The sequence below is a fragment of the Rhinatrema bivittatum genome, chromosome 11, assembly GCF_901001135.1.
Source record: "Rhinatrema bivittatum chromosome 11, aRhiBiv1.1, whole genome shotgun sequence".
In the NCBI taxonomy this organism is placed as follows: domain Eukaryota; kingdom Metazoa; phylum Chordata; class Amphibia; order Gymnophiona; family Rhinatrematidae; genus Rhinatrema; species Rhinatrema bivittatum.
The window spans coordinates 3,251,917-3,277,731 of NC_042625.1; the positions used below are offsets into that span (position 1 = coordinate 3,251,917).

The window sequence follows — 25,815 nt, forward strand, 5'->3', positions numbered from 1 at the left end:
TTAGCAGGTTAAACGCGCGGCTAAACTGCAGGTTAAAAAGGCGATAGTCGGGGAGCACGTTACTGAATGGGGGGCGGGGGGAAATGCTAATCCGATCGTTTACATCTCATATACATGCCGCGGGCGGAAAGGGTTACCCGTTGATTTTAAGAAGCGGTAAGGATGGGTTAAAGGGATAGTGAATCACGGGTTGGACTAACGCGGCCAAATTGTGAGTAGAAAGCAGGTTAGAAGCAGGGTAACCGCGGTCGCACTTTACTGTATCGGCCTGTTGGTTATATAGCAGTGTAAGCAAAACTTTATCTGTCTCCATCTGCTGACAGGGATGCAAAACCCAGGAGTCTGGACTGATCTGGGTACATACTGGAATCAGAATTCAAGAAAACATGGGACATGCACATAGGATCTCCGAAGGAAAGGACAGGACTATAACACTGAACAGGAGATGTGGAAGGGCCATATCTGCAGTAATTTTCTATGATCCTATGTTATTTAATGAAAAAAGTGTTAATTTTTGGGTAGGAAAGAACATTTTATATTACAGAAGGGAACAAAGTCATTAGAAAAGAACATACAGAACAGATGGGGGGGGGGTATATTTAAAATACTGGCCCATTTTGGCATACTAACCCTTACATTATTCTGTATAGTTGCTTATTTCACCCAATAAAAAAAATAAGTCACTATTCATGGGGTAAATCATAGTTGTTGGTGAGGCTTATCAAAGTTACAGTAATGTTTTCTGGAAAGGCGGTCTATAAACTGCTAAATTACGTTGTAGGGAACATTCTTAAAATGCAGAATACCTACCAATGTCAGAGCCTCCCTTACGCTCAGTCATCCATTGACCAGAAGTCCAGAACTCTCTGGGGTCACGGGAGGTCAGATGTCTGTAGGCCTCTTCAATTGGTCCAGACATACCCAGAGTCTTAAAAAAAAAGAAGAGATTCTGTGGCATGATAGATATCAAAGTATACAAAGAACATCACTCAATCTTAATGACATGTTTATAAGCAGAAAGTAGGAGAGCCTGAAATCTCAAAACAGCACATAAAAGCACAATCTTGAGCATTGTAAACTCACTCAATTTCAGCTGATCAAATAAGTATCATGCCTGGTGTGTTAAATATTCAACTCCTGAGCTACCAGGACTAAATGCCTATTCCCAAAAAAAGAAAATTTCCCCAATGTTCCACTCAACTAGTCTTGCAAAAAACTACATTGGTATGAATTTGTTTTATTTATAATTTTTTAACAACTAATAATGCAAATTTATTTTATTTATAATTTTTTAGTAAACTAATAGTAAATTAAAAAAATGAAAAAAGTGCACTATCAAATTTTCAAATTTCCCTTCAAACCTCTATCGGCTTACCTATATATTTAAAAAATATATAAAAGGGAAAATCTCAGACAACATAAGCCCCAAAATCTCAATTTTCTCTCTTGGTGCTTAATATGCTTGGTATTACTGCCATCACTGATTTAAAAAAAATAAACAAAAACAAAAAAAAAAACCCTTTTATCAGTTTATTACAATTACCACTTTATTTGAACTTTTTCTGTCTTTATTTATTAAAAACATAGTCCACAAGACCACCAGAATGTCTTATTCTCTTTGCTTTTTAGTCCAATAAATTCCTCATATCATCTAATGTCCCAAATATATAGGTATTCAAACCATGATTTTCTTTTTTTTTCTTTTTTTTATATGTAAACAATTTTTATTGGTAACCATTAATGAACAGCATAATACTCAAAACACAGCCAAATACATCATAACATGTCCACTGAGAAGAGCACCCAGAGCTAACAATATGCAACATTAACCTTAGCTAATGAGCGCCTTAGGCGTACCAAATTTTTGACCCTCAGGGAAAACAACCCCCCTGTTCCCTCCCTCCCCCCTTCCCTCCATGACCAGATCACAGGGCAACACTCACCATAGAGAATAATCAGGCGACAATACTGATTGTAGTATAAAGTTAACTACAACCAGGAAGCTAAGAATACGTTTGGGGCACATATACTGGATGGAATCAGTCATAGCAATCCAGCAAACTAATAAAGTTCATCTAAGGCAAATAGTAAACACGGATTCACCATGGGTATTCTCATAGACATGGGAACATCTCCTGTGTCATCCTCCTGAGTGCCCTCCATATACCCGTCGACAGTCACTCCAGACAGGCCTGCTGAGTCTCCAACCAGGCTGAGTAGGGAGACCATATCTTTTGGAATGCAAGAAGGCGATCTTGATGTAACGCTGTAAGCCGATTCAGCTGGTAATAAGAATGTAAACGGTGTAGAATGTTGGCTAAAGATGGTGCAGTTTTCTGTTTCCAATGTAGTGCTATCTCTGCTCGCGTAGCAATAAAAACTTGTAAAGCTATTTTTTGATCAGCCTGTGATGTGTTTGAAAGTGTTAAACCCAAAAGGGCATGCCAAGGTTCAATGGTGAGTTTATGGTTCAGGATCTGGCACAACCACGCAAACACCGCCTTCCAGCATTGTGCCATAATGGGGCATTGCCACCAGATGTGATAATAGGTGCCCTTAGTACCACAACCTCTCCAGCAAGCCCTGACAGATAACATCATCATGGGACTAGACAAAGGCCAATCCTTCCTAAAAGCAGGCCAATTCACTTCCTAAAAGCAGACGACGTGCAGATCTTGATCCCTATCAATGAAACCATCGCCAAAACTCTTGAATTCTGGGAACTCTGTCTCAAAGAAATCAATCTCCTCCTCTCGAGTTTAAACTTGATATTAAATACGGCTAAGACGGAACTTCTTATCATCTCACCAGAAAATAGTAACCCATCTCTGAGTCTTCCAACCAACCCACCTACCACCCAAACAAGGGACTTAGGAATAATTATCGACAACCATCTCAACTTAAAATCCTTCATTAAACAAACTACTAAAGATGGATTCTACAAACTCCAGGTACTTAAAAGAATCAAACCGCTCCTTCACGTGCGAGACTTCAGAACGGTCCTTCAAGCAGTGATCTTTTCTAAGATAGACTATTGCAATTCTATCTTACTAGGTCTCCCTTCCGCTTCCATCAAACCCCTTCAGATGCTCCAGAACACAGCTGCGAGAATTCTGACCAACACCAGGAGAAGAGATCACATTTCCCCCACTCTCAAGAACCTGCACTGGTTGTCTATACACTTTAGAATCATCCACAAATCCATCACTATTATCCACAAGGCTATACATCATCAAGCAACGCTCGATTTAAGAATACCACTCAGACAACACACATCCACTAGACCCATCAGAGAAGCCTACAGAGGATCACTCTGCGTTCCCCAAACCAAAACCACTCACTACGTAACTTTCAGAGACCGAGCCTTTTCCACAGCCGGTCCTTCATTATGGAATTCTATCCCTCCGGATCTGAGACAAGAACCATGCCTACCGACTTTTAGAAAAAGGCTTAAGACTTGGCTATTTAAACAAGCCTTCCCAGATCCGAACTAAATGATAGCAATTTTATAAGAGATAGCAAACTATACAAGAGACTTCACATTATAATGTAAATAATGTAATCCTTACTGTTCGGCTCTCTTATTCTAATTTCTCTTCCCAGTTTAAGACCTTTGCTGTAATGTAACTTTTGATCTCCTTGCACTTGTTTATGTTTCGTTTCTTGTTCTCACCCCTTGTTGCATGTAAACCAGCATGATGTGGTTTCTAATCATGAATGCCGGTGTAGAAAAACGCTAAATAAATAAAGTGTCATAGATATCTGGAGCAAATTTATGGAGAGCTACGGGTGTATAATGCCACCTGTAGAGAAGTTTGTAGCAATTTTCTTGTAGTCCCGTAGATATTGAACATTTATCAGCTGCGGTGTAGATTTGCTCCCATTCCTCGTCAGCTAAGGAAGTTTGAAAGTCCTTTTCCCATAAAGATCGATGTCTGTGTGTACCCAATTTACGAGCGTTCATGAGTCCATATATTTTGGAGATCACTCCCCACAAGGAGTTGGCAGATTTACAGAACATTTCAAAGAGGGTGCCCTTAGTTCTAATCAATCCGTTACGAATCCCCTTTTTGAGAAAATGATATACTTTGGCATACAAGAGAAAATCAACTCGTACCAGGTTATACAGATCACTTAACTGTTCACACGTCAACATGGCATCCTGTTGATAGACATGACCCAGCTTATAGACCCCGCCCCAACCATTGCTGATTAGCCCCAGCACGGTCCTGCAAGGGTATCACTACATTGGTAAACAAGTGGGTCATCATAGAAAAACACTCAGGCCCCACTAACACCGGTTTCCATCGACTCCAGATCCGCATGGTAGTGCACAGAGCAAATGGTAAAGTTGTATGAGTGCCCCAAGAAGATTGGGGTTGCCATGGGAGGGCATCCACAGGGAAATGACCCAAAAGGGCTTGCTCCAACTTAACCGACTACGGTACCTCGGCACTGGAGTGAAAGGCAACCAGCGCCCTCAATTGTGCTGCGCTATAGTACCATGCTAAGTTAGGCACCTGTAGACCGCCCCGAGCTCTAGTCTAGGGGGCCGCCCCTGGCTATCCTAGGGGGCCGACGCCGCCATATGAAATGCCCTAGGATTTGTTGCCATTTGCGAAGTAACATGTCAGGGAGATAGATAGGAATCGTGGTGAAGAAATACAGAAAGCGTGGCAGCACGTTCATCTTAAGAATGGCCATTCTACCTAACCAGGAATGAGTGTGGGCTAGCCATTTAACCAAGTCACTCTGTATTTTGACCAATAAAGGGCGATAGTTCAGGTCATATAATGTTGAGATTACTTACCTGGTAATCTTCTTTTCCTTAGTGTAGACAGATGGACTCAGAACCAATGGGATAGTATCCGCGTGCTAGCAGTTGGAGACGGATCTGACGTCAGCACGGGGTATATAGCCCCACAAGAAGCGCAGCGATTCAGTAATCTTCCTTGCAAAAGCTGTTATGGATGTGTGTACTGACGCTCAGTGAAAAGTGAAAAGTGAAAACAGGATTCCCCTGACCGATTGACAGTGGCTGGAGACCGCCAGCATTCACAACCGGAAGGCGCAGATACTGGTAGAGCGTACGCTCTTATGTAAACAAATGCCTTGGCTTACCTGGAACCGGTGAAAACTCATGTACACAGGCAGCTGGGCGGGATGCTGAGTCCATCTGTCTACACTAAGGAAAAGAAGATTACCAGGTAAGTAAACTCAACATTTCCTGGCGTGTAGCCAGATGGACTCAGAACCAATGGGATGTACAAAAGCTTTACTCCCCGCCGGGGCGGGAGGCTGCCTGAGGACCATGTAGTACCGCCCTCGCAAAAGCCGAGTCCTCCCTGGCCTGGACATCCAGACGGTAGAACCTGGAATAGGTATGAAGGGAGGACCACGTCGCTGCTTTACAGATGTCTGTCGGCGACAGCATCCTGGATTCAGCCCAAGATGCTGCTTGCGCTTTGGTAGAATGAGCCTTAACCTGTAGAGGCGGAGCCTTCCCAGCCTCCACGTAGGCTGCTCTGGCAACTTCTTTAATCCAGCGGGCAATGGTGGGCCGAGAGGCCGCTTCACCTTGCTTCTTCCCGCTGTGTAGGACGAACAGGTGGTCCGTCTTTCGCAGGTCTTGTGTCACGTCCAGATACCGGGGCAGCAATCTGCCGATGTCGAGATGGCATAATAAACGGCCTTCTTCAGATTTCTTCAAACCTACTGTGGTAGGCAAGGATATAGTTTGGTTAAGATGAAACTGTGAAACCACTTTAGGGAGAAAGGAGGGAACAGTCCGCAGATGGATAGCCTCCGGAGTGATTCGTAGAAAGGGATCACGGCAGGACAGTGCTTGTAGCTCCGAGATGCGGCGTGCGGAACACACCGCCAGCAAGAACACCAACTTCAAGGTGAGAGACCGGAGAGACAAGCCCCGAAGGGGTCGGAAGGTGGATCCCGCGAGGAAATCCAAAACAAGATTAAGGTTCCATAAGGGCACAGGCCACTTTAGTGGCGGACGAATATGCTTGACACCCAGCAGGAAACGAGAGACATCTGGGTGCTTGGTGATGGTCTTGCCCTCCCTCCTGGGACCATAGCAAGACAGCGCCGCTACCTGAACTTTGATGGAGCTGAGGGAGAGACCCTTCTGAAGCCCATCCTGCAGAAAATCCAACACAATAGGTATGGTGGTGACATGTGGATTGGTGCCGTGTCGCACCATGCTTCAAACACTCTCCAGATCCGTACGTAGGTGAGGGATGTGGAAAACTTACGAGCTCGGAGGAGGGTACCAATCACGGGCCCCGAGTAACCTCTTTTCTTCAGTCTAGCCCTCTCAAGGGCCAGACCGTAAGAGAGAATTGAGCTGGATCCTCGTGTAGAATGGGACCTTGACGTAGAAGGTCCTGGAGAGGAGGCAGGGGAAGAGGCTCCCCTGCCAGTAGTAGTCTCATGTCCGCATACCAGGGTCTTCTTGGCCAGTCTGGTGCCACTAGAAGAACTAGGCCCCGGTGTGTCTGAATCTTGTGGATGAGGGCGCCCAGCAGAGGCCACAGAGGAAAGGCGTATAGTAGAGTCCCTGGAGGCCATGGCTGGACCAGGGCATCGATGCCGTGCGAGAACGGGTCGCGCCTGCGGCTGAAGTATCTGGGTACTTGAGCATTGGACTTGTCCGCCAGTAAATCCATGGCCGGAATCCCCCAATGATCCACGATCATCTGGAAAGCTATGGGGGACAGCTGCCACTCTCCTGGATTCAGGCTTTCCCTGCTGAGGAAGTCTGCTGTGGTATTGTCCTTCCCGGCAATGTGGACGGCGGAGATGTCTTGCAGATTCGCCTCTGCCCAAACCATCAGTGGGGCGATCTCCAGAGATACTTGTCGGCTTCTGGTTCCGCCCTGCCGGTTGATGTAGGCCACCGTGGTGGCGTTGTCGGACATCACTCTGACAGCTCTGTGCCGTAGTCTGTGAGCGAACCGAAGGCTTGCCAAGCGGACTGCCCGGGCCTCCAGGCGATTGATGTTCCACGTGGATTCCTCTCCGTTCCATCGCCCTTGCGCGGTGAGCTCTTCGCAATGTGCTCCCCAGCCGCTCAGGCTGGCATCCGTGGTGAGCAAGGTCCACGTGGGCGAGGACATCTTCGACCCCCTGCTCAGGTGGTTGGACTGCAACCACCACCGCAGCTGGGTCCAAACTCTGGCCGGTAGAGGAAGGTGCGTGGAAGAGTCCCGTCGACAGGGGCTCCAGCGAGAGAGCAGGGAATGCTGTAGAGGTCTCATATGGGCCCGCGCCCAAGGCACCACTTCCAGGGTGGACGCCATGAGACCCAGAACCTGCAGATAATCCCAGGCTATGGGCCGACTGGCTCTCATCAGATACTGGATGCGTTGTTTCAACTGTCTCTTGGTCGTAAGACTGACCGTGTCCGCCTGAGTGTCGAACTGCACTCCCAGATACTCTATAGACTGGGAAGGCAGCAGGCAGCTCTTGCTGAGGTTGATTACCCAGCCCAAGCTTTCCAGAAGGGCGATCACCCTGTCGGTTGTCCGCTGGCTCTCCTCTCGAGATTTCGCCCTGATCAGCCAGTCGTCTAGGTAGGGATAGACCAGAATCCCTTCCCGCCTGAGTGCCGCTGCCACCACTACTACCACTTTGGTGAATGTCCGTGGGGACGTGGCCAACCCGAAGGGTAGAGCCCGAAACTGGAAGTGGCGGCCCAGAACCTTGAAGCGCAGGTAGCGCTGATGATCCGGATGGATCGGAATATGAAGATATGCTTCTGACAGGTCTAATGCCGTGAGGAATTCTCCGGGCTGGACTGCGGCTTTGACAGAGTTTCCATGCGAAACCTCGGTACCCATAAGTAGCGATTGACTGACTTGAGGTCCAGCACAGGCCGAAAAGTGCCCCCTTTCTTGGGTACCATGAAATAAATGGAATAGTGTCCAGAATTCACTTCCCAGGCAGGTACTGGGAGGATGGCGTTCAAGGACAGGAGCCTCGCCAGGGTAGCTTCTAACGCTGCCTTCTTGTGCCGGGGACATGAAGATTCCACAAACTTGTCTGGAGGAAGAAGATGAAAATCCAGATAATATCCGTCCCGGATAACGGCGAGGACCCACTGGTCCGACGTAATCTCGACCCATCTGGGGTAGAAGAGGGTCAACCTGCCCCCTATGGCTTCGTTCCCCAGATGAATCGGCAAATTCTCATTGCGGGGCGCGACCAGGGCCCGAGCCCAGGCCAGCCCCCCGCTTGCGCTGCTTGGTCCGAAAGGACTGATTCCTGGCCGGAGGACGAGTCGCCTGATAGCGCCCTCTATACGGAACAAAGCGCTGGGAACTCCTGCCCCTGTAGGGCCGTGGAAAGGAGCGCTGACCCCTCCTGGATCGATCTTCCGGAAGTCTAGGCACAGGAGAGGCACCCCAGGTAGCGGCTAGCTTATCAAGGCTACTGCCAAACAGAAACGAGCCCTGAAAGGGTAACCTAGTGAGACGAGACTTCGAAGGCGCATCAGCTGACCACAGCCGGATCCAGAGCTGCCTCCTGGCGGCTACGGAGGATGAAATCCCCTTAGCTGTAGTGCAAACCAAATCCGATGCGGCATCGGTGAGGAAGGAAAGAGCGGGCTCCATGTCAGCCGCTGGAGCGTTGTTCCGGACCTGAGACAAGCAGGCACGTGTCACCACAGTACAGCAGGCCGCAATCCGCAAAGAAAGAGCTGCCACCTCAAAAGTTTGTTTCAGAATGGTGTCCATTCGTCTGTCATGGGGCTCCCTGAGGGCCGTCCCCCCTTCCACTGGAATAGTAGTGCACTTGACCACAGCGCTAATTAAGGCGTCCACCTGAGGACATGCCAGCAGGTCCTGGAGAGCCGGTGCCAACGGGTACATGCCTTTCATGGCCCGGCCCCCTTTGAAGGAAGCCGCCGGCGCCGCCCATTCCAAATCAATGAGTTGCTGAGCTGCCTGCAAGAAAGGAAAATGGCGAGCTGTAGGACGAAGACCTTCCAGCAGGGGGTTCTGCGCAGAAGGTACCGAAGCACTGGGACCAGTGATATCCAACTCCGCCAGACACTGAGTCACGAGGTCCGAGAGGTCCTCCTTAGGGAAGAACCGCCTCATGGTTCTCTATGGCTCAATCCCCGGGGGGAGGTCCCCCTCATCCGGGAGGTCGGACTCGTCCGGCGAAACCTCCTGGTCCGATTGATCTGGACTGTCCAGTGGTGGGAGGTCCCGCTCCCGATAAGGCTGTGAGGGTCCAGGCACAGGATCCCTAGGTGCTGCCACCGTAGCGGCGGCCGCAGCAGGCGCCGCAGATGCAGCCAGCGCAGGAACCGCAGCAACAGCAGGAACCATCGGAGCAGCAGGGACAGTAGGGCCGGGACGGGAAGCCGTCTGCATCTGAACGAAGGCATGAATCCCCTTAAAGAGATCCACCCAGGAAATGGAAGCAGCCTCTAATCGCCGGGGTACAAGATCCCCCGGGATTCCCGAATGGTCAAGACTGCCCCCCAAATCCGGGGTAGCCCCAGGGGAACTATCAAGAAACTGCGGCTGAGACCGGTCCTGGCCGGAGGGTCCCCCTGCCGCCTCACATTGGGCACATAGTGAGTCTGGCTCAGTACTGCGTGTGGCTCTAAGGTGGCATGCAGAGCAGAGGCCAAGGGCTGAAATGCCTGAGACAAGCGGCTGCGCCGCTGAGGATGCGGCTGCGTGCTGATCCATACCAAATAGAACAAGCGCGCAATAATAGGCGGCAGCAATAGGCGCTTAATACAGCAGGCGCACAATAGCGGCAATATGCGGCAGCAATAGGCGCTTAATACAGCAGGCGCACAAGAATAATAATATGCGGAAGCAATAGGCGCTTAATACAACAGGCGCACAATAGTAATAATATGCGGCAGCAATAGGCGCTTAATACAACAGGCGCACAATAGTAATAATATGCGGCAGTAATAGGCACTCAATACAACAGGCGCACAAATAGCAATAACATGCGGCAGCAATAGGGCGCTGAAGAGAACAAGCGCACAACCATAAGCAATAGGCACACAGCACTAAGCAGAGAGCAATACACTCTTAATGGCATTCAACAGGCAATCAGCAGTTAAGCAGTTAGCAATATACGCTTAATGGCATTCAATAGGCAATCAGCACTAAGCCGTTTAGCAATATACGCTCTATGGCATGCAATAGGCTTTCAATAATATGCGGCATATATCACAGTGGCAGCCAATATGTGAAAACAATACAATATACGCACAAGGAGGAAGAAAGCCGCGCCCATTACGGGCGCGGAATACCTGAATAGGGCCACAAAATGGCGTCCTCCACGGCTTGCCACGCCGCCAATCCTCGAGACTTTGGAGACCTGGGCGAAGAGATGTACGCCTTACCCGATCTTCGGCGCTTCAAGGCTGGAACACAGGCGGTCTCCGGCTGCGGGGGGAAAGGGCCAGTACCTTTCACCGCCGCGATTGGAGGAACTGCACCCGCTACCTCATCCACGCCGGGACCGAGGGCCTCGGAGCCACACCCGAGTCTCCCCCGGGAGGCTGTGTCCCTGCCGCGGTTCGGCCGGACCGAGGACTTTCCCACCGGGGGGCCACGGTAAGCGCCCCGGGAAGCTCAACTGGGGGGAGTGCCAGAAACGTCCCCTGAGGAGCGCGGGGCTCGATAGTCGTTTGTAGAGAAGAAAAGTAGAATCTAGAATGAGAAAAAAAGAAAATTAAAGTAGGCTTGGAAAGCACGCTGAACCAGCGTGTAGGCACTCCAAACTGCTTTGGAGACGGAAATTACTGAATCGCTGCGCTTCCTGTGGGGCTATATACCCCGTGCTGACGTCAGATCCGTCTCCAACTGCTAGCACGCGGATACTATCCCATTGGTTCTGAGTCCATCTGGCTACACGCCAGGAAATGAGTCATTATGCTTCCCCAGGTGAACCCCCAAATACTTGAGAGAGGTCTCGGCCCATTTAAAAGGAAACTTCTTTTGGAGGGCCAGGGCAGATTCAGCATTCATAGTTAAATTAAGGATTTCAGACTTTTCAAAATTAATTTTCATACCAGACCGTGACGTGAACTCATCCAACTCTTTCATAACCCCCTACAGCGAATTCTCAGGATCAGTAAGAGTAAACATTACATCGTCTGCAAATAGCGATATTTTAAAATGGTCTTTACCCTTGGCAATGCCACAGACACTCGTATTGCCTCGAATTCGTCTGGCAAAAGGTTCTAAAAAGATAGCAAACAAAAGAGGGGAGAGTGGACAACCCTGCCTAGTCCCTCTCTGGATCGAAAACTGGGGGCCATAGCTCCCATTAACCTTTACCCTGGCCGCTGGATTGGCATACATTTTACGAATCCACTCAATAAAGTAATCACCAAAACCCATAACCCGTAAGGTGCGGAAGAGAAAGTCCCAATGAACAAGATCAAAGGCCTTCTCCGCATCCAACGCCAGGAGGATGGCTGGAAGAGCCTCCTGGTGCACAAGATCAATGATATCTACTATCCTACAGACATCCTACAGACATCCTACAGACATTATCCGCCGCCAACCTTCCCGGAACAAAGCCCACCTGACCATTATGTATAAGCCCGGGCAGCACCCCGTTCAGCCTGGCAGCCAGAACTCTGGCTAGGATCTTCAGATCGATATTGATTAGGGATATCGGCCTATAGGAACTACAAAGCTCTGGGTCCCTGCCCGGTTTGGCCAACACTGTGATATCTGCTGTGTTGGCATCCAAAGTGAAGTCTGATCCCGCCAAGATAGAGTTAAACGCGAGGGTCAGTGGGCCAGCTAACGTCTGGGCGAATTTACGATAGTAAATACCTGTAAAGCCGTCCAGCCCTGGTGCCTTTCCAGCTTTCAACAGCTTTATAGCTGCCAACACTTCCATCTGTGATATAGGCCTATCCAGTACCTCCCTTTGTAACAGAGTAAGATGGGGTAATTCGATAGTAGACAGATACTCATCAATTGTGTTAGTGACGATGGCGTTGTCCCTAGAGTATAACTTGGAATAAAAATCAGTAAATGACTGTCGTATGTCCACGGAGGAGGTAACCACCTGGCCCAGAGAATCTTTTATCTTAGCTATGATTGCCTGAGCTTGGGCTGCTCGCAGTTGTCTAGCTAATAGTTTGCCCGCCTTGTTACCCCCCTCAAAATATTTCTGTTTGAGAAGGGTCAGATAGTGGCTTATGGCTGTATCTTCCAGTGCCCTGAGCTGACCCCGCACCGCCAAAATATTATGGTAGAGCCTCCCGGACTGCGTACTACAATGTTTTCTAGTTAACTCAGTAAGCTCCTGAACGAGCTGTGCTCGTTTGGCGTCCCTTTCTTTATTGCAATAAGCCGCCCGAGCAATGTAGGAGCCTCGGATAACGGCCTTAGAGCACTCCCACACTGTAAGAGGAGATATGCCCTCTACTTGGTTAAGCCGAAAATACTCCTGCAACTGCTGGGAAATGGATGTTGTAAATGCGGGGTCTTTAAGGAGACTGTCATTAAGTCTCCAAGTGCGAAGCCCACCTCCATGATCTCCCATATTGCAGACCATCCACACAGGGGCGTGGTCAGACCAAGTAATGTTATCAATATCAGCCTTCTGTACCCTTGCCTGCATAGTGGCCGACACAAAGATGTAGTCAATGCGAGAGTACGTGGAATGTGGATTAGAATAAAACGTGTACGAGCGGGAATGTTCATGTTTAATCCGCCAAATATCCACCAAGCCCCAGTTCTCTAGCACCTCCAACCAAGCTCGGCGCTCCACCTTGTGGGCCTGTGAACCTGAACTAGAATCCTTGGCGGGGACCATAACCATGTTAAAATCGCCCCCCACAATCACCTCCCCCTCCGCATGTTGCTGCAGTAGGGTATTCAAACGGCTTATAAAAGATACCTGATTCTGTATGGGAAAATACACATTAAGGATAGTGAAAATCTTTTTATCCATTTTGATCTTATTAAGTATAAATCTGCCATGAGGGTCCTTGACTACCAGGATTTGCTCATGTACAAGTGAGGGGGAATACAAAATACCCACACCTGTGTATTTATGTTCTAGCGTACTAGCAGCCCACAAAGCGGTGGAAAATCGAGGGTATTTTAGCAAGTGTTCATGTGATTTTCTAATATGCGTTTCCTGTATAAAAATAATATCAGCAGCCTGTCGAGTGAGTTCTCTTTGTAGCAGCTGCCTTTTCTGGGGAGAATTTAAACCCTTCACATTTATGGATACCAATTTAACCGCCATTCTGGTATGAGACTATCACCTCCAAAGCACCCAGATTCCCCCTATCATCATCGGGCCCACAGTCTTCGCCCCTGCATACTACAAGCTCCCGCCAAAGGTAACCATGCTGCCACCTGTCACGCTTCCAGCTAATAGCGCTACCTGTGTAATCGGTCATGAGGTCTGTACGTCCTGCAGTATCCCAAGTCGTACTATGGGATACTAAGTTTGGAGGACCTGTGGCCATCCAAGCGGAGGAATGAACATGAAAATCCCCGCCCCCCCCCCCCCCAAGCCCCTATCTATAAAGAGGGTTTTAAGTTTCATGATATAAACCCTCCAGTACTATTAAGTCACAATTTGAGTGCTAACGGATAACAATGCAACAAGCATAACCCACATTTCCAAAACCCATCATAAGAGTTCCCCACCTGCTCCAGCCCAATAGTGATAATAGGCCCCGGGGGAGACATTAGAGCCTTGAAGACCCGTCCGAAATGAGTTAAGTCTGAAAAGTCAATTCTCTTTCAATCCGGTTCCGAAGTGTGTGATCCCGTGCCTCCGGACTGGCGTCACAACCTCTTACCACCCTTCCCTGCTCTCTGCCATCGGGGCGCTGAATCCCGGGTCGAAGGCTGGTCCACCATTTTGGTAGTATTGAATGAAAGAGGCAATTGAGCCTTCTGAAAGGCGTCCGCGGCTTCCTCCAGGAAGGCGATTCTGTATGTGATTCCCTGATGTTGAAAAGTTAACCCAAAGGGGTAAGTCCAGCGATAGCGAATATCTCGGTCCCTCAAGGCAGCCGTCACTTCCCTCAGGTCATAGCGTTTTTTGGCAGTTACACCACTGTATAGATTTCTGCAGTCGTGCTTCCTTAAGGATCCGTTCCTTTAAGGGAAAGCTGGAGAAGCAGAGGACTATGTCACGCGGCTGCTGGTCACGGCAGGGCCCCAGCGCCCGATGAGCCCTTTCAAAGCTGTTTACTGACTGCATATCCGTTCCCTCTGGCTGGCCCTCAGCTCCCCTGCTAAGAACAAAGCAGCAAATTTGGGCCGCAGTTTGCCGCGCATCGGCATACTCAAGGGTTTCAGGTACTCCTCTTATCCTCATATTATTCCGTCTGCCGCGATTATCTAAGTCCTCAATCTTGTCATGTAGTGCCTTTAATTCAGCAGAAATGTTGTCTTGTCGGGTTGCCATACTATTTATTGCATCCCCGTGGCCATCTATGCGGATTTCTGTCTCGTCGACGCGATTCCCCAGAGCAGCGAGATCTTCCTTGAGGTCAGCCACCGACGCCATGATGTCCTGCCAATATTGCTTCATATCGGCTCTCAGCTCCATGAACCAGCATCTGGCTTCTTCTCTAGATAGAGCCGTATTTGGGGAGTCCAGCTCCGAGTCCGGGGCTTCCCTTCTCTCTGCCGCCGGCTCTCCTGGGTCGCCCGGGTCCGCAGCTCCACTCTCGGCACCATCTTGGTTTGTCCCCGGGGTGGTTTTACCATAAGAATACTGCTTTAAATCCATCATTTTCCTTTTGCTGGTCATAGCGGGAACAGCCGGGGTTGTGTGGGTAGTTTCTTACAATTTTCGCCGAAAATAGCAGGGTTTTGGAGTCGCGTTATGAGGGTTGCAGGGCCCGGAGGGAGCGGAGCTGAGCTAACGTGCGTCCTCTCACATTGAATGCGAACAGCGCCCCCCCCCCCCCCCCCCCCAAACCCATGATTTTCAAATTCAAATCCATTTATCTATATAAAGCCATCAAATCCACTTATCTGTGTAACACTGACATGGCCATGTTTTGCTGTTTACATTCAGTTGCATTAGGCATTATTCAAAGACTGATGTCCACGCTAAAGCCATTCCTGGCACCTTACCACTTTTTGGTGGCCATTAAATATACAGGTAAACCGATAGATGTTTGTAAGGAAAATTGATAAATTAAAAATTAAAACACTGAAAAAAACAACCCCATTAGTTTAATAAAAATGAAAACAAAAAACAACCAAACCATTCCCTTCCTTTCCCACCCCCAAAATATCAGAAAAATGCTTTCCCCAAAATGGCCTGTGTACATCCTCATAACCTATGGGTCAATTTAACAGTTTATGCAAAAAAATAAATAAAATGAATGTGCACTATTAGTTAATAAAAATTATAAACAAAACATTCATACCAATGTAGTTTTTTGCAGGACTAAATCGCTCACATATAAAACTTTTGAATGGCTGGACTTAGATAGACCAAGCTTGGTGTGAGGTGAGGGGGTGCTTTTGGGGCATGGGTCACAAGAGGGGGGCAAACTTGGAATTTTGCAAAGTTTGGGAGGAGGACAGAGGCTAGATAAAATATCAATCCTCCTTGTTTTATTCAGTGAGGAACTTTAGCACATTCTGCTAGTCCTGTTCAGGTTTTAACTCTGAAATGACAATTCTAGGTCTTTTTTGTTGGGTATAAAAACCTGTACTAATAGCCTTAGGCACCAAAGGTGACTAGCCCTGTTCTATGTGCTTTGCTAGGCTCCTGCAGTGGTGCTAAAATATACTGTTCCGATCCTGTATAATTAATGAGCAGCAATGTACTCACCTCAATAACTTTAGCTGCTCCATCAGTCATGGCTAGTGGACAGGTGAAGAGGCCAGATGAGGGGGCATACAGGTACATCTTAGCCACTTGGTATACTCGGCTGTAGAAGAAAAAACAAGTCTGCTTACTGTAAATAGAAAGATGAATTAGCCATGAGATGTGGCTGATGTCATCCAACAGTGCAGAACAGACCCTTTTCTCTTAGCGCATAGAGCTTTAGTTCTATTGAGCATATGTGAGAGTTCCTGCATGGGCACCGTCTCATGAACCCTTCAGTTGATTTTAGAGCTAGGTCTAGCTAAGTTGACTCTCCAGGAAGGCAGGTGAGTATTTAGCATGGCTAATTCATCCTACTGTCTACAGAGAACACAGTTTATAGTAAGCAAACTTGCTTTCTCTGTCGACAAGCAGGGCTGAAGTAGTCAGGACATGTGGAAGTCCCATGATGAGAGTTGCAGTGGAGCATTTAGTGAATCTGAACCACACCATGGAGAATAGATTACTGGATAAAGAAAAATTGCTTATCCAAATTTACTGTCACTTTTGATAATTTGACCAGACAGTAATAGAACATGCAGGTGTGCATGGATGATCAAGTTGCAGCTTTGCAAATATCTTTAATATGTACTGCTTTGAGATCAGCCACAGATGTAGACCATGGTTCTCACTTGATGAGCCTTGATAGTCTGTGATATGGAGGCCTGCTAAGGCATAACAATGAACAATTCAGACTGCTAGCCAACTGGACAAAGTATGTTTGTCAACTGCTATACCTAGTCAGTTAGGATCATAGGAGACAAATAGTTACAAGGCCTGTCGATGTGCCAAGTTCTTTCAGTAAGTAGTACGGTAGTGCTCTTTTACGGTATAAGGAATGAGGAATTTATGTAACGCCCCCTTGACCGCTTACCTCGCAGGCGTTCCTGGGTCTGGGACTGACCTGGCGGGAACTCCCCTAGGGCATACTCCGCCGGACCTCACACTCTTGGTGCGTGGTGCCTGCACCTGGGGAAGAAGGTATTAGTGGGTGGAATTTCCCTGCCTTCACCTCGAGTGGAGTAGAGTGGAGGAGTAGCTTAGTGATTAAAGCAGCGGCCTATGACCCAGGGAAACCAGGGTTTGAATCCTACTGTCGCTCCTTGTGACCTTGTGCGTCACTTTTGTACCTCAGGTACAAAATTAGGATTGTAAACCCTGTGGGGATAAGGAAATACCTATAGTACCTGAATGTAATCTGCTCTGAAGTGCTGAAAAGCAGAATATAAAAACCTAAAAGGGGGTTTCATGTGCATGTGGCCTTGTAAAAAAAAAAAAAAAAAAAATGTAGGTAGCACAAAGACTTGATTAATATGGAAAGCCAAGACCACCTTTAGTAAGAACTTTGGGTGGATGCAAATAATTTTATATAAGGAGAGTAATAAACCAGACTTCTGGTTGATGTAATCGTAAAAAGACATAATACTTTCCATGTGAGAAATCTGAGAGAATTCGATTCCAGTGGTTCAAAAGTTAACTTCATAAGTGGTGCAAGAACCATGTTAAGGTCCCATGTTACTGGTGATTTGATAACTGAAGATCTAGTATACCATATGCTTTTCATGAGCTTTGATATCAAGGGATGAGTGGAGACTGTCCTACCCTCAATCTAATTATGGTAGGCCACTATAGCACTGAGATGAACTCTTACTAAAGAAGTATTGAGACATGAGGAAGAAAAAGATAGCAATTACTAAGTAGCTCTCATGGCTCAATGCAAACAGCTTTAATGACACCGGGAAAGGGGGGGGAGGGGGACAGTTTCCATTTAGAGCGTTAAGCTCTCCTATTTTTATGTTTTCTGGTGGATTTTATGTCATCTTCAACTTCTTTAGGTAAAAGAGAATGGGGCAAGCTGTGAGCACTCAATGCTCAGGCTGTCAAGGGAATGTTCATATAGTATAGACATCCCTGCTCTTGAGTTAATGAGGATGGATCTACTCCAAGAGGGATGGACAGCTATACTAGGTATATGTACCACATGTGTCTAGGCCATGCTGGTGCAATAAAAATCAGGATGGGACCGGTCTGAGGACTTTTTGTACCAACCTGGCTATCAGCGGAACTGGTGGAAAAGCACACAAGGGATCTTCATTCTAGCGAAGCAGAAAAGCATCGAGAGAGCAGGTCAGAGGATTCTGAGAAGAATGGAACAAAATCTTTCCACTCACCATTTTCCTCCAACAAAGAGGTAAACTAAGGGACATCCCCAGAGGTCGAACAGTCTGTCTGTTATGGACTGGTGCAGAGGGTATTCATGTGGCCAAAATATCCTGTTGAGGCAGTCCATTAATGTGTTGGCGATCCCCATAAGGTAGGTTTGCTTGCAGAATAGCTCGATGATTGCATACCTATTCCTATATCTTTATAGACTCTTGTCAGAGATTCCATGACCCTGTACCTCCTTGTTTGCTGACATGGAATATGGCCAATTGTTTGTTTCAATGAGAATGTTCTTCCCCTCGAGAAGATGCGTTAAAGTTGTTAAGGCATATCTAATCATTTGTAGTTCTAGAAGGTTAATCTGAAACTGTCTTTCCACTAATAACCAAGTCCCTTGAATTTGGAAGGGACTCATATGAGCTCCCCACCCCTTGGTGGAGGCGTCTGTTGCTAATGTCATCTGATGAAGTAGATGGAGTGGTGCTACCTCTTGAAAGATGTATGGACTAGCCATCAGCGTAGTTTTTGCTTCATTTTCTACAAGGCATTAACAAAGGTCATCAAGGGCTGCATCAACTGGTCCCATTGGGAGCAGAGCCCCCACTGTAGGATTCACATGGAGGTGGGTTAGTGATACTACATGAACTGCCACCATGTGGCCCAGAATGACCAGTATTTCCCTGGCTGTTGCTTGATCTGTGTTCAGCAATCGATGAACAAGAGACCTGAGAGCATTTGTTCAATCTGTCAGGATATGGATAGAGTTCTCTTGTAGAGACTATCCATGCCCCAATGAATTTGAGCTTCTGAGTTGGAATTGGGGTCAATTTCTCAAAATTTACTAAGAGTCCAATGATTGGAGTAGCTGAATCAATTTTTGTAGGGAAGTTAGCAATACCTGACAGGAAGTCACAGTCACTTGCCCGATGTCCAGGTAAAGGAAAATGCAAAATGTCCTGACAATGCAGGTGCACTGCTATTAAAGCTAAGCACTTGGTAAAGACCCTGGTGCTGCTGAGAGACCAAAAGGGAATACTAGGTACTGATAGTGACAGAACTGCACCAGCCATCCCTCCCGCCAGTGGGCGGGAGGGATGGGTGGACATGTGAGCATAGGTGTTCTTCAAATCCAGGGAACATATTCATTCTCCTGACTGGAAGCGTGTGGAGGATGTTGATGTTGAATTTCTCCTAGAGTAGATTCTTGTTCAAACTTCTTAAATCCAGGATTTCTTTTTTTTTTTTTCATTTCATTTATAAAATGTATTAATCGCTTAACACTGTTAGCCATATTGATTGGGTGGGACCAGTTCCATAGCTTGCTCAGTGAGCAACTCCACCTCCAGGCAAAGTTGTGTTGAGTAAGAAGGATGCAGATAAAAGGCTGAATAATGAGAACATGTGGGAAACCGGCAGAAATGCAAGGAATAACCAGATTCTACAATTTTGAACACCTAGCAGTCTTTGGTGATCTTGCATCATTTATCCAGATAAAGATGAATTCTCCTCCCTATCATGGAGGATGAGTGCTGAGCTTGGAGGCTGGTTATAATCTTGTTCCAGGTTTGGGTTGAACCTGTTGCATTGCTTTCAGTTGTCACTTGTGGTCAACTCTGAGCTGGAAGTTGCTACTGTTGTGGAAGCAGAGACAGAACTTGATACTGCTGAAAATATCAGAAGGGGTGTCTCTAGAAGTACAACCATTTAAAAGCGTAATAGAGTCACCATGGACTGTGTAATGGAATTACATAGCCCGAGTCTGATTGCTCTAGTTGAGGATGTATTTAGAAGTTATGCCTTTAGTGAACTCAGAGTTCTCACACAAACATCACATGATTGTAAGTACTGTGAAAATAAGTAGTAAACACCAGGCATTCAGAATCTGGATGTGAGGAGGTCAGAATTACAAGAGACAGAGGGGGCGCGCTGACGTCACCGCCGGGAATGGCCGCCTGAAGCAACAGCTCCCTACGACGATTTTCTTACAAAGCCTGCACAGCACGTAATCACTCGATTTACCAGCTAATAATTCCCTGGGAGTCAGTTTGAAAGAGCAGAGATGGCAACGAAACGTAAAAATCCGGACCTTACACAATTCTCTTATACTAAACCGCCTGATACCTCTGCGGTCCCGACGGGGGAGCAGGCCTCAGCCGAGACCTCGGAGCTCGATTCTGACCACACGGCTCCTGCGTCGCTCGCAGAGCTCACCACTCGTACGGAACATAGATTTAAGGCGAGACCTTAAACAGCACAAACAAGAGCTGCTGACCTCTATAGCCGAGGTAAGAGAGGAGTTAGCAGCGGTGGGGCACCGCGTTGATGATCTAGACATCCGCGTTGAGCAACACGAGGAGGATCTTCACAAAATGGCGGATGACTCGAAACAAGCCCAGGCCTCTCTTAAAATATTATATGAAAAAGTAGAGGATCTCGAAAACCGATCTCACCGCAATAATATACGTGTTAGAGGTGTCCCCGAGCTGCCAGAATATACTAACTGCACGGATGTGGTCACTAAAATCTTTCGCGCTATACTTCTCACTGCAGACGGAGGGGAGATGGCGTCGGAGACGGGCACAGAGACATTTCATATAGAACGTGCTCACTGGGTGCAGGGTCCCCGAAACACTGAAAGACCTAGAGATATATTAACGTGTTTACAGACTTTTCAGGAAAAGACTCTCATATATGATGCAGCCAGGAAACAAAAAAGTGGATCTGGGAAAATCATAAGCTAAATATCTTTAATGATTGAGCAGCATCGACTATGCGCAAAAGATTCGATTTGTGTCCTGCTACCACTACACTACAGGATAAAAACATTCGCTATCGTTGGACTTTCCCATTTAGTTTATTATTTACAGTGGATGGGGTAACCTACAGAGTTCGTGACCTAGAAGAGGCGTCAGAAGCCTTTGATAAGGCTAACCTACCTTCACTAACACCAGCTGCCTCTTCACCGCCTAAAACTGGTAGGAAACCTACTATCCCAAGATGGCAGCGAGCTGGTAATTCTAAACGGCTGGAACACCAGAGAAGCTCTGCTAGATCTACCCAAGCACCACCTGTGCCCTAACTGGAGAGGTAATAGTCTTCTTCTGATCTCCTTTAATGGGCGCTAAGTGCTGATCAGCTGCTGGGTGTTTATTGGACTATTATTTAATAACTTGAGGCTTTGCCTATATTTTTCTTTCATACTTCTAAGTCGCAGGGAAGGCGGCTTCCCCGCAGGTGGCTAGGACCCCTGAGATGAGAGGTATCCTGATGGAGGATGCAAGAGACTTGGGGTTGGGATGGGAGGGGGAAATCTTCATCCATGAGCCACTACCTTCGGGGCGACGATTTATATTTGACATTTCTTTGGGGATATTTGGTTCTTTAATATCTACTCAGGGCTATTCAGGAACAAACGTTTGGATGAGTCATGGCATTGAAGGTCGGGTCCCTTAACGTTAAGGGGCTTAACTCCCATACGAAACGGCAGTTCTTAGCCCGCGACCTACTCACTCATGTCGACATCGCTCTCATTCAAGAAACCCATACTCGCAAACGGCATGAACACTTCTTACGCTTTCACGGCTTCTCGAATGTATTCCTCGCAGCTAGCACCAAGGACTCCAAGTATGCAGGAGTGGGTATCTTGATAGCTAATAAAGTGACCTTTACCTTGAAGGAGCACTTTACTGATCCTTTGGGACGATTTCAGTTTTTAAAAATACTATGTGATAACACAACTCTAACCATTGTCAACATCTATGCACCAAATGTGGGACAGGATCTTTTCTTAAAGTCTGTGCATGAGAAATTGATGACTTTTGCTGAAGGCCATATACTATGGGGAGGGGATCATAATCTAGTACGCAACCCAACAGTGGACACCTCAAATAGGCAAACGTCGGCGGGATGGAAAGCCTCCTCACAATTAACGCACCTGATGCACATCTGGAGTCTTGTAGATATTTGGAGGCAACCTCATCCTACCGAACGGGCATACACCTTCTACTCCAACCCCCACAATATGTACTCTAGACTGGACTACATACTAATTGACAAACACCTGCAAAATTTGGTGATTGACACTGACATAGGCACAATCACGTGGTCGGATCACGCGCCGGTCTGGGTCGTATTGGACATTACTGATTCTGACTCCGGTCTACATTTTTGGCGCCTCCGAGAAGAACTTTTAAAGTCTAAGGAACACCTTCATACCATACAGGAGGCTCTGCGAGACTATTTCACCCTCAACAAAGGTTCGGTGCCGAAGGCCAGCTCCATTTGGGAATGTTCTAAATTGGTTATTCGAGGACGTCATCACTTTGGCAGCAGCGTTAAAAAAGCAACGGGAAAGATGACGCTTAGACCTACTTCATTTAATCACCTCTCTAACGCAACAACACGCTAGATCGCCGGCTACCACACTCCATCAAATCCAGGCAGCTCGCTCTGAGTTACATATAATGGATTCTACACAAATAGCAGCTGATTTAGACAGACTTAAGCAACAACACTTCGAAGGCAGCAATAAGGCGGAACGGGCCTTAGCTAGAAAGCTTAAGCAACGTCAGCTCCTTAATAACATCGCAAAAGTCAAGGACAGACAAGGAAATATTCAAACCGCCAGTAACGACATCAGGAGATGTTTTACAGAATTTTATTCAGCGCTATACAGCAAAGCTACCCACATCACGCAGGAGGACATCCAAAATTACCTCTCACGTTACCGACCTTGTCGGAAGATCAACAATCTTATTTAGACACACCGATTACTATGATAGAAGTGCAAACTGCTATTAAGGACCTGAAAAGTGGAAAGTCACCTGGCCTTGATGGCTTCACGGGGGTCTACTACAAACTGCCAAGCACAACTTCTGGAGCCTTTAGTGAACTTCTTTAATAGTTTGTCGGAAGATGAACATTTACCTCTCCATTCAAACGTTGCCGGAATTACAGTTATAGCGAAGCCGGGACGAGACCCTACTCAATGTGGCTCCTACCGTCCAATATCTTTATTGAACATTGATCTTAAATTGTTTGCTAAAGTTCTAGCTAATCGGTTAAATGTAATTCTCACATAATTAGTGCATAAAGATCAGGTGGGTTTTATACCACAATGGACAGCGGCAGACAATGTCCGTAAAGTGATTGATATTTTATGGTGGGCTAAACGTGAACAAAACCCCTTAATTCTCCTAGCCGTTGATGCCGAAAAGGCTTTTGACCTTGTACATTGGGATTTTTTATTTGCTACCTTATTTAAAATGCGTTTTGGGGAGAGATTTCTGGGTTGGATAAAATGTTTATACCACAATCCGGGGGCCAGGATCAAGGTGAACGGACTTTATGGTGATATGTTCCTGGTGCAGAGAGGCACGAGGCAGGGATGTCCCTTATCTCCTCTACTGTTTGCCCTCTTCCTGGAACCATTCACTACTCGTATTCGAGCCTCTACACTGATAGAAGGGGTTAATGTTGATACGAACCGCTTGAAAATGTCTTTATTTGCAGATGACATACTCTTGACCCATACTAATCCCTTAGCTTCTCTAATTGGAGTTACGAAAGAGATATCAGCCTTTAGTGCAGTATCAGGTTTTAAAATTAACTTAGATAAAACTAAACTCCTTAATGTATCAGCGGACCCGGCTACCATTTTGAATATTCAACAGACGTACCCATTCAAGATTGCACATAAATCCATTAAATATTTAGGAGTCCATATTGGCCCCGACATCCACCACCTTTTTCATCTCAACTACAAACCTTTAGTGGACAGAGTGAAAACAGACTTACGCACATGGGATAGAGTTTTTTTTTCATGGCTAAGTAGAGTAGCAATTGTAAAGATGAATGTTCTCCCTAAATTTTTGTATTTGTTCACTACACTCCCTATTTTCTTAAGCAGTGCTATATTAAGGTCATGGCAAAAAATCTTATTTGATTTCATTTGGAAAAGACGACCCCCTAGGGTGGCTAGACACATACTGCAACAACCATGGCTGAGAGGAGGACTAGGGGCTCCAAATATCGAACACTATTATGTAGCTGCGCAGCTCGCTGCCATTACAGATATTCATAGAGTGACCTACGTAAAACAATGGGTTAAGCTTGAAGAATCTCTTATCGGAGGTTACCCGCTCAAGGCACTTTTTTGGCAACCTCGGGATACCTGGCTACCTGTCCGGGAATTCCCTATGGCCCTAGATACTACTATAAAAATTTGGAATAAGTGGAAAATACGCCTGGTAGGCAACAGGAAATACTTTTATTCCACTCGCCTCTATTATAACTCATTATTCCCTGCCGGACAAGGTAATAGTGCATTTCAGTCCTGGCATCGGCATGGTATTATTAAGATGGAGAATTTGCTTAGTGGGGGTACTCTCATGTCCTGGGCAGATATACAATCTCAGTATAACCTTCCTGGGCAAGATTTTCTAGCGGGGGGTCAGCTCCTTCACTTCCTGAGGACTCCTATCATATCCAAGGACTTGGCGTTAGGTAAAACCCTTTTTGAACATTTTTGCGAGCATGTAGACAAACAAAGAGGGATGATATCTAAATTGTATAACTTATTTTTGGGACCGGACATCCCAGTCTTTCCTTATATGTCCCGCTGGGAAGCGGATTTGGGATACACTATCAGTCCTGATTCTTGGACACAAATATACACTTATGCACGCAAATGATCAGTATCGGCCACATTGCAGGAGAACTGTTATAAGCTTATTACTAGATGGCACCTTACCCCCAGTACTTTACACAAACGATACCCCCATTTAAGCGATCAATGTTGGAGAGGTTGTGGTCAAACCGGTACTTTCTTCCACACTTGGTGGTCCTGTGACAAAATATCTCCGCTATGGCGGCTTGTCGCACAATGGCTGGAACATATTTTGGGCATCCAGGGGATATTAGATCCAGGATTCATGCTTCTATTACATCCCCACATTCCTATGAAAAAACCACACATGGCTTTTTGTCAACAAGTTTTTATTGCCACCCGATTAACCATAGCCAGCTACTGGAAGCAGAATACAACCCCTTCTATAGCAATTGTACAGCATAAAACACATTTTTATTGTAAAATGGCGGCAATCACAGCCGAATTGCATAATTCCTCGCACAAATTTCAGGAAGCGTGGGCACCTTATCTAAAATGGGAAACAGAACAAGCAGAGCAGTGAATTCTCAATCTGGCATTGTCTTTACCTTGATGCTAAACGGTCGAACTAGACTTTCATTTCCTGATATCCCTTTTCTGTTCCTTTCTTTTTTTTTCTTTTTATTGTCTTTCTCCCTTTTTTTTTTTAACTTTATCCCCACTAATATTTCCATTTATTTTCCAAGGCTCTTCTCGTTAATACATATGGGATCAGGCTCATGGAGGGGAAGGGAGGGGGGAGGGGGGGGACGCTGAGGGTTATGCACACCCCGATGCATACTGTATATTTGATTGGTTTGCACATTGTTTCTCATGACTATGATGTTGTAGATTTGTTTGTTTGTCATGACTGGGTGTTTTGTACTTTTGAAACTTCAATAAACATTTAAATTGAAAAAAAAAAAAAAAGAATTACAAGAGACAGCCTAGACTGTGTTTTGGGAACACTGTATGCATGTCTCATAACATAGTTTCAGATATATAGATAGAAAGGGTATAACTGGCAAAGGGACAGACAGTGAGTACTGAAATGAAGGGTGATAACAGCTAGGTGAGAAGAGAGATCACTTCCTGGATGTTATAGAGCATTTGGAAATATAAATATGTACATA

At 46.5% G+C, this 25,815-nt stretch overlaps 1 protein-coding gene across 4 annotated transcripts in view; it reads right to left on the reverse strand.

The window, feature by feature from the left end:
• Positions 1-25,815, reverse strand: part of LOC115100538 (acyl-CoA dehydrogenase family member 11-like) — a 358,748-nt gene that overhangs the window by 283,072 nt on the left and 49,861 nt on the right. For 3 of the 4 annotated variants that reach the window (XM_029619048.1, XM_029619045.1, XM_029619047.1), the window contains exons 4-5: positions 15,838-15,937; positions 811-928 (exon numbers count right to left, since the gene is read on the reverse strand). In XM_029619048.1, coding sequence (XP_029474908.1) covers positions 811-928; positions 15,838-15,937 — 218 coding nt within the window. The remainder of the gene's footprint in view (positions 1-810; positions 929-15,837; positions 15,938-25,815) is intronic. The other variant, XM_029619049.1, reaches the window with a different exon arrangement.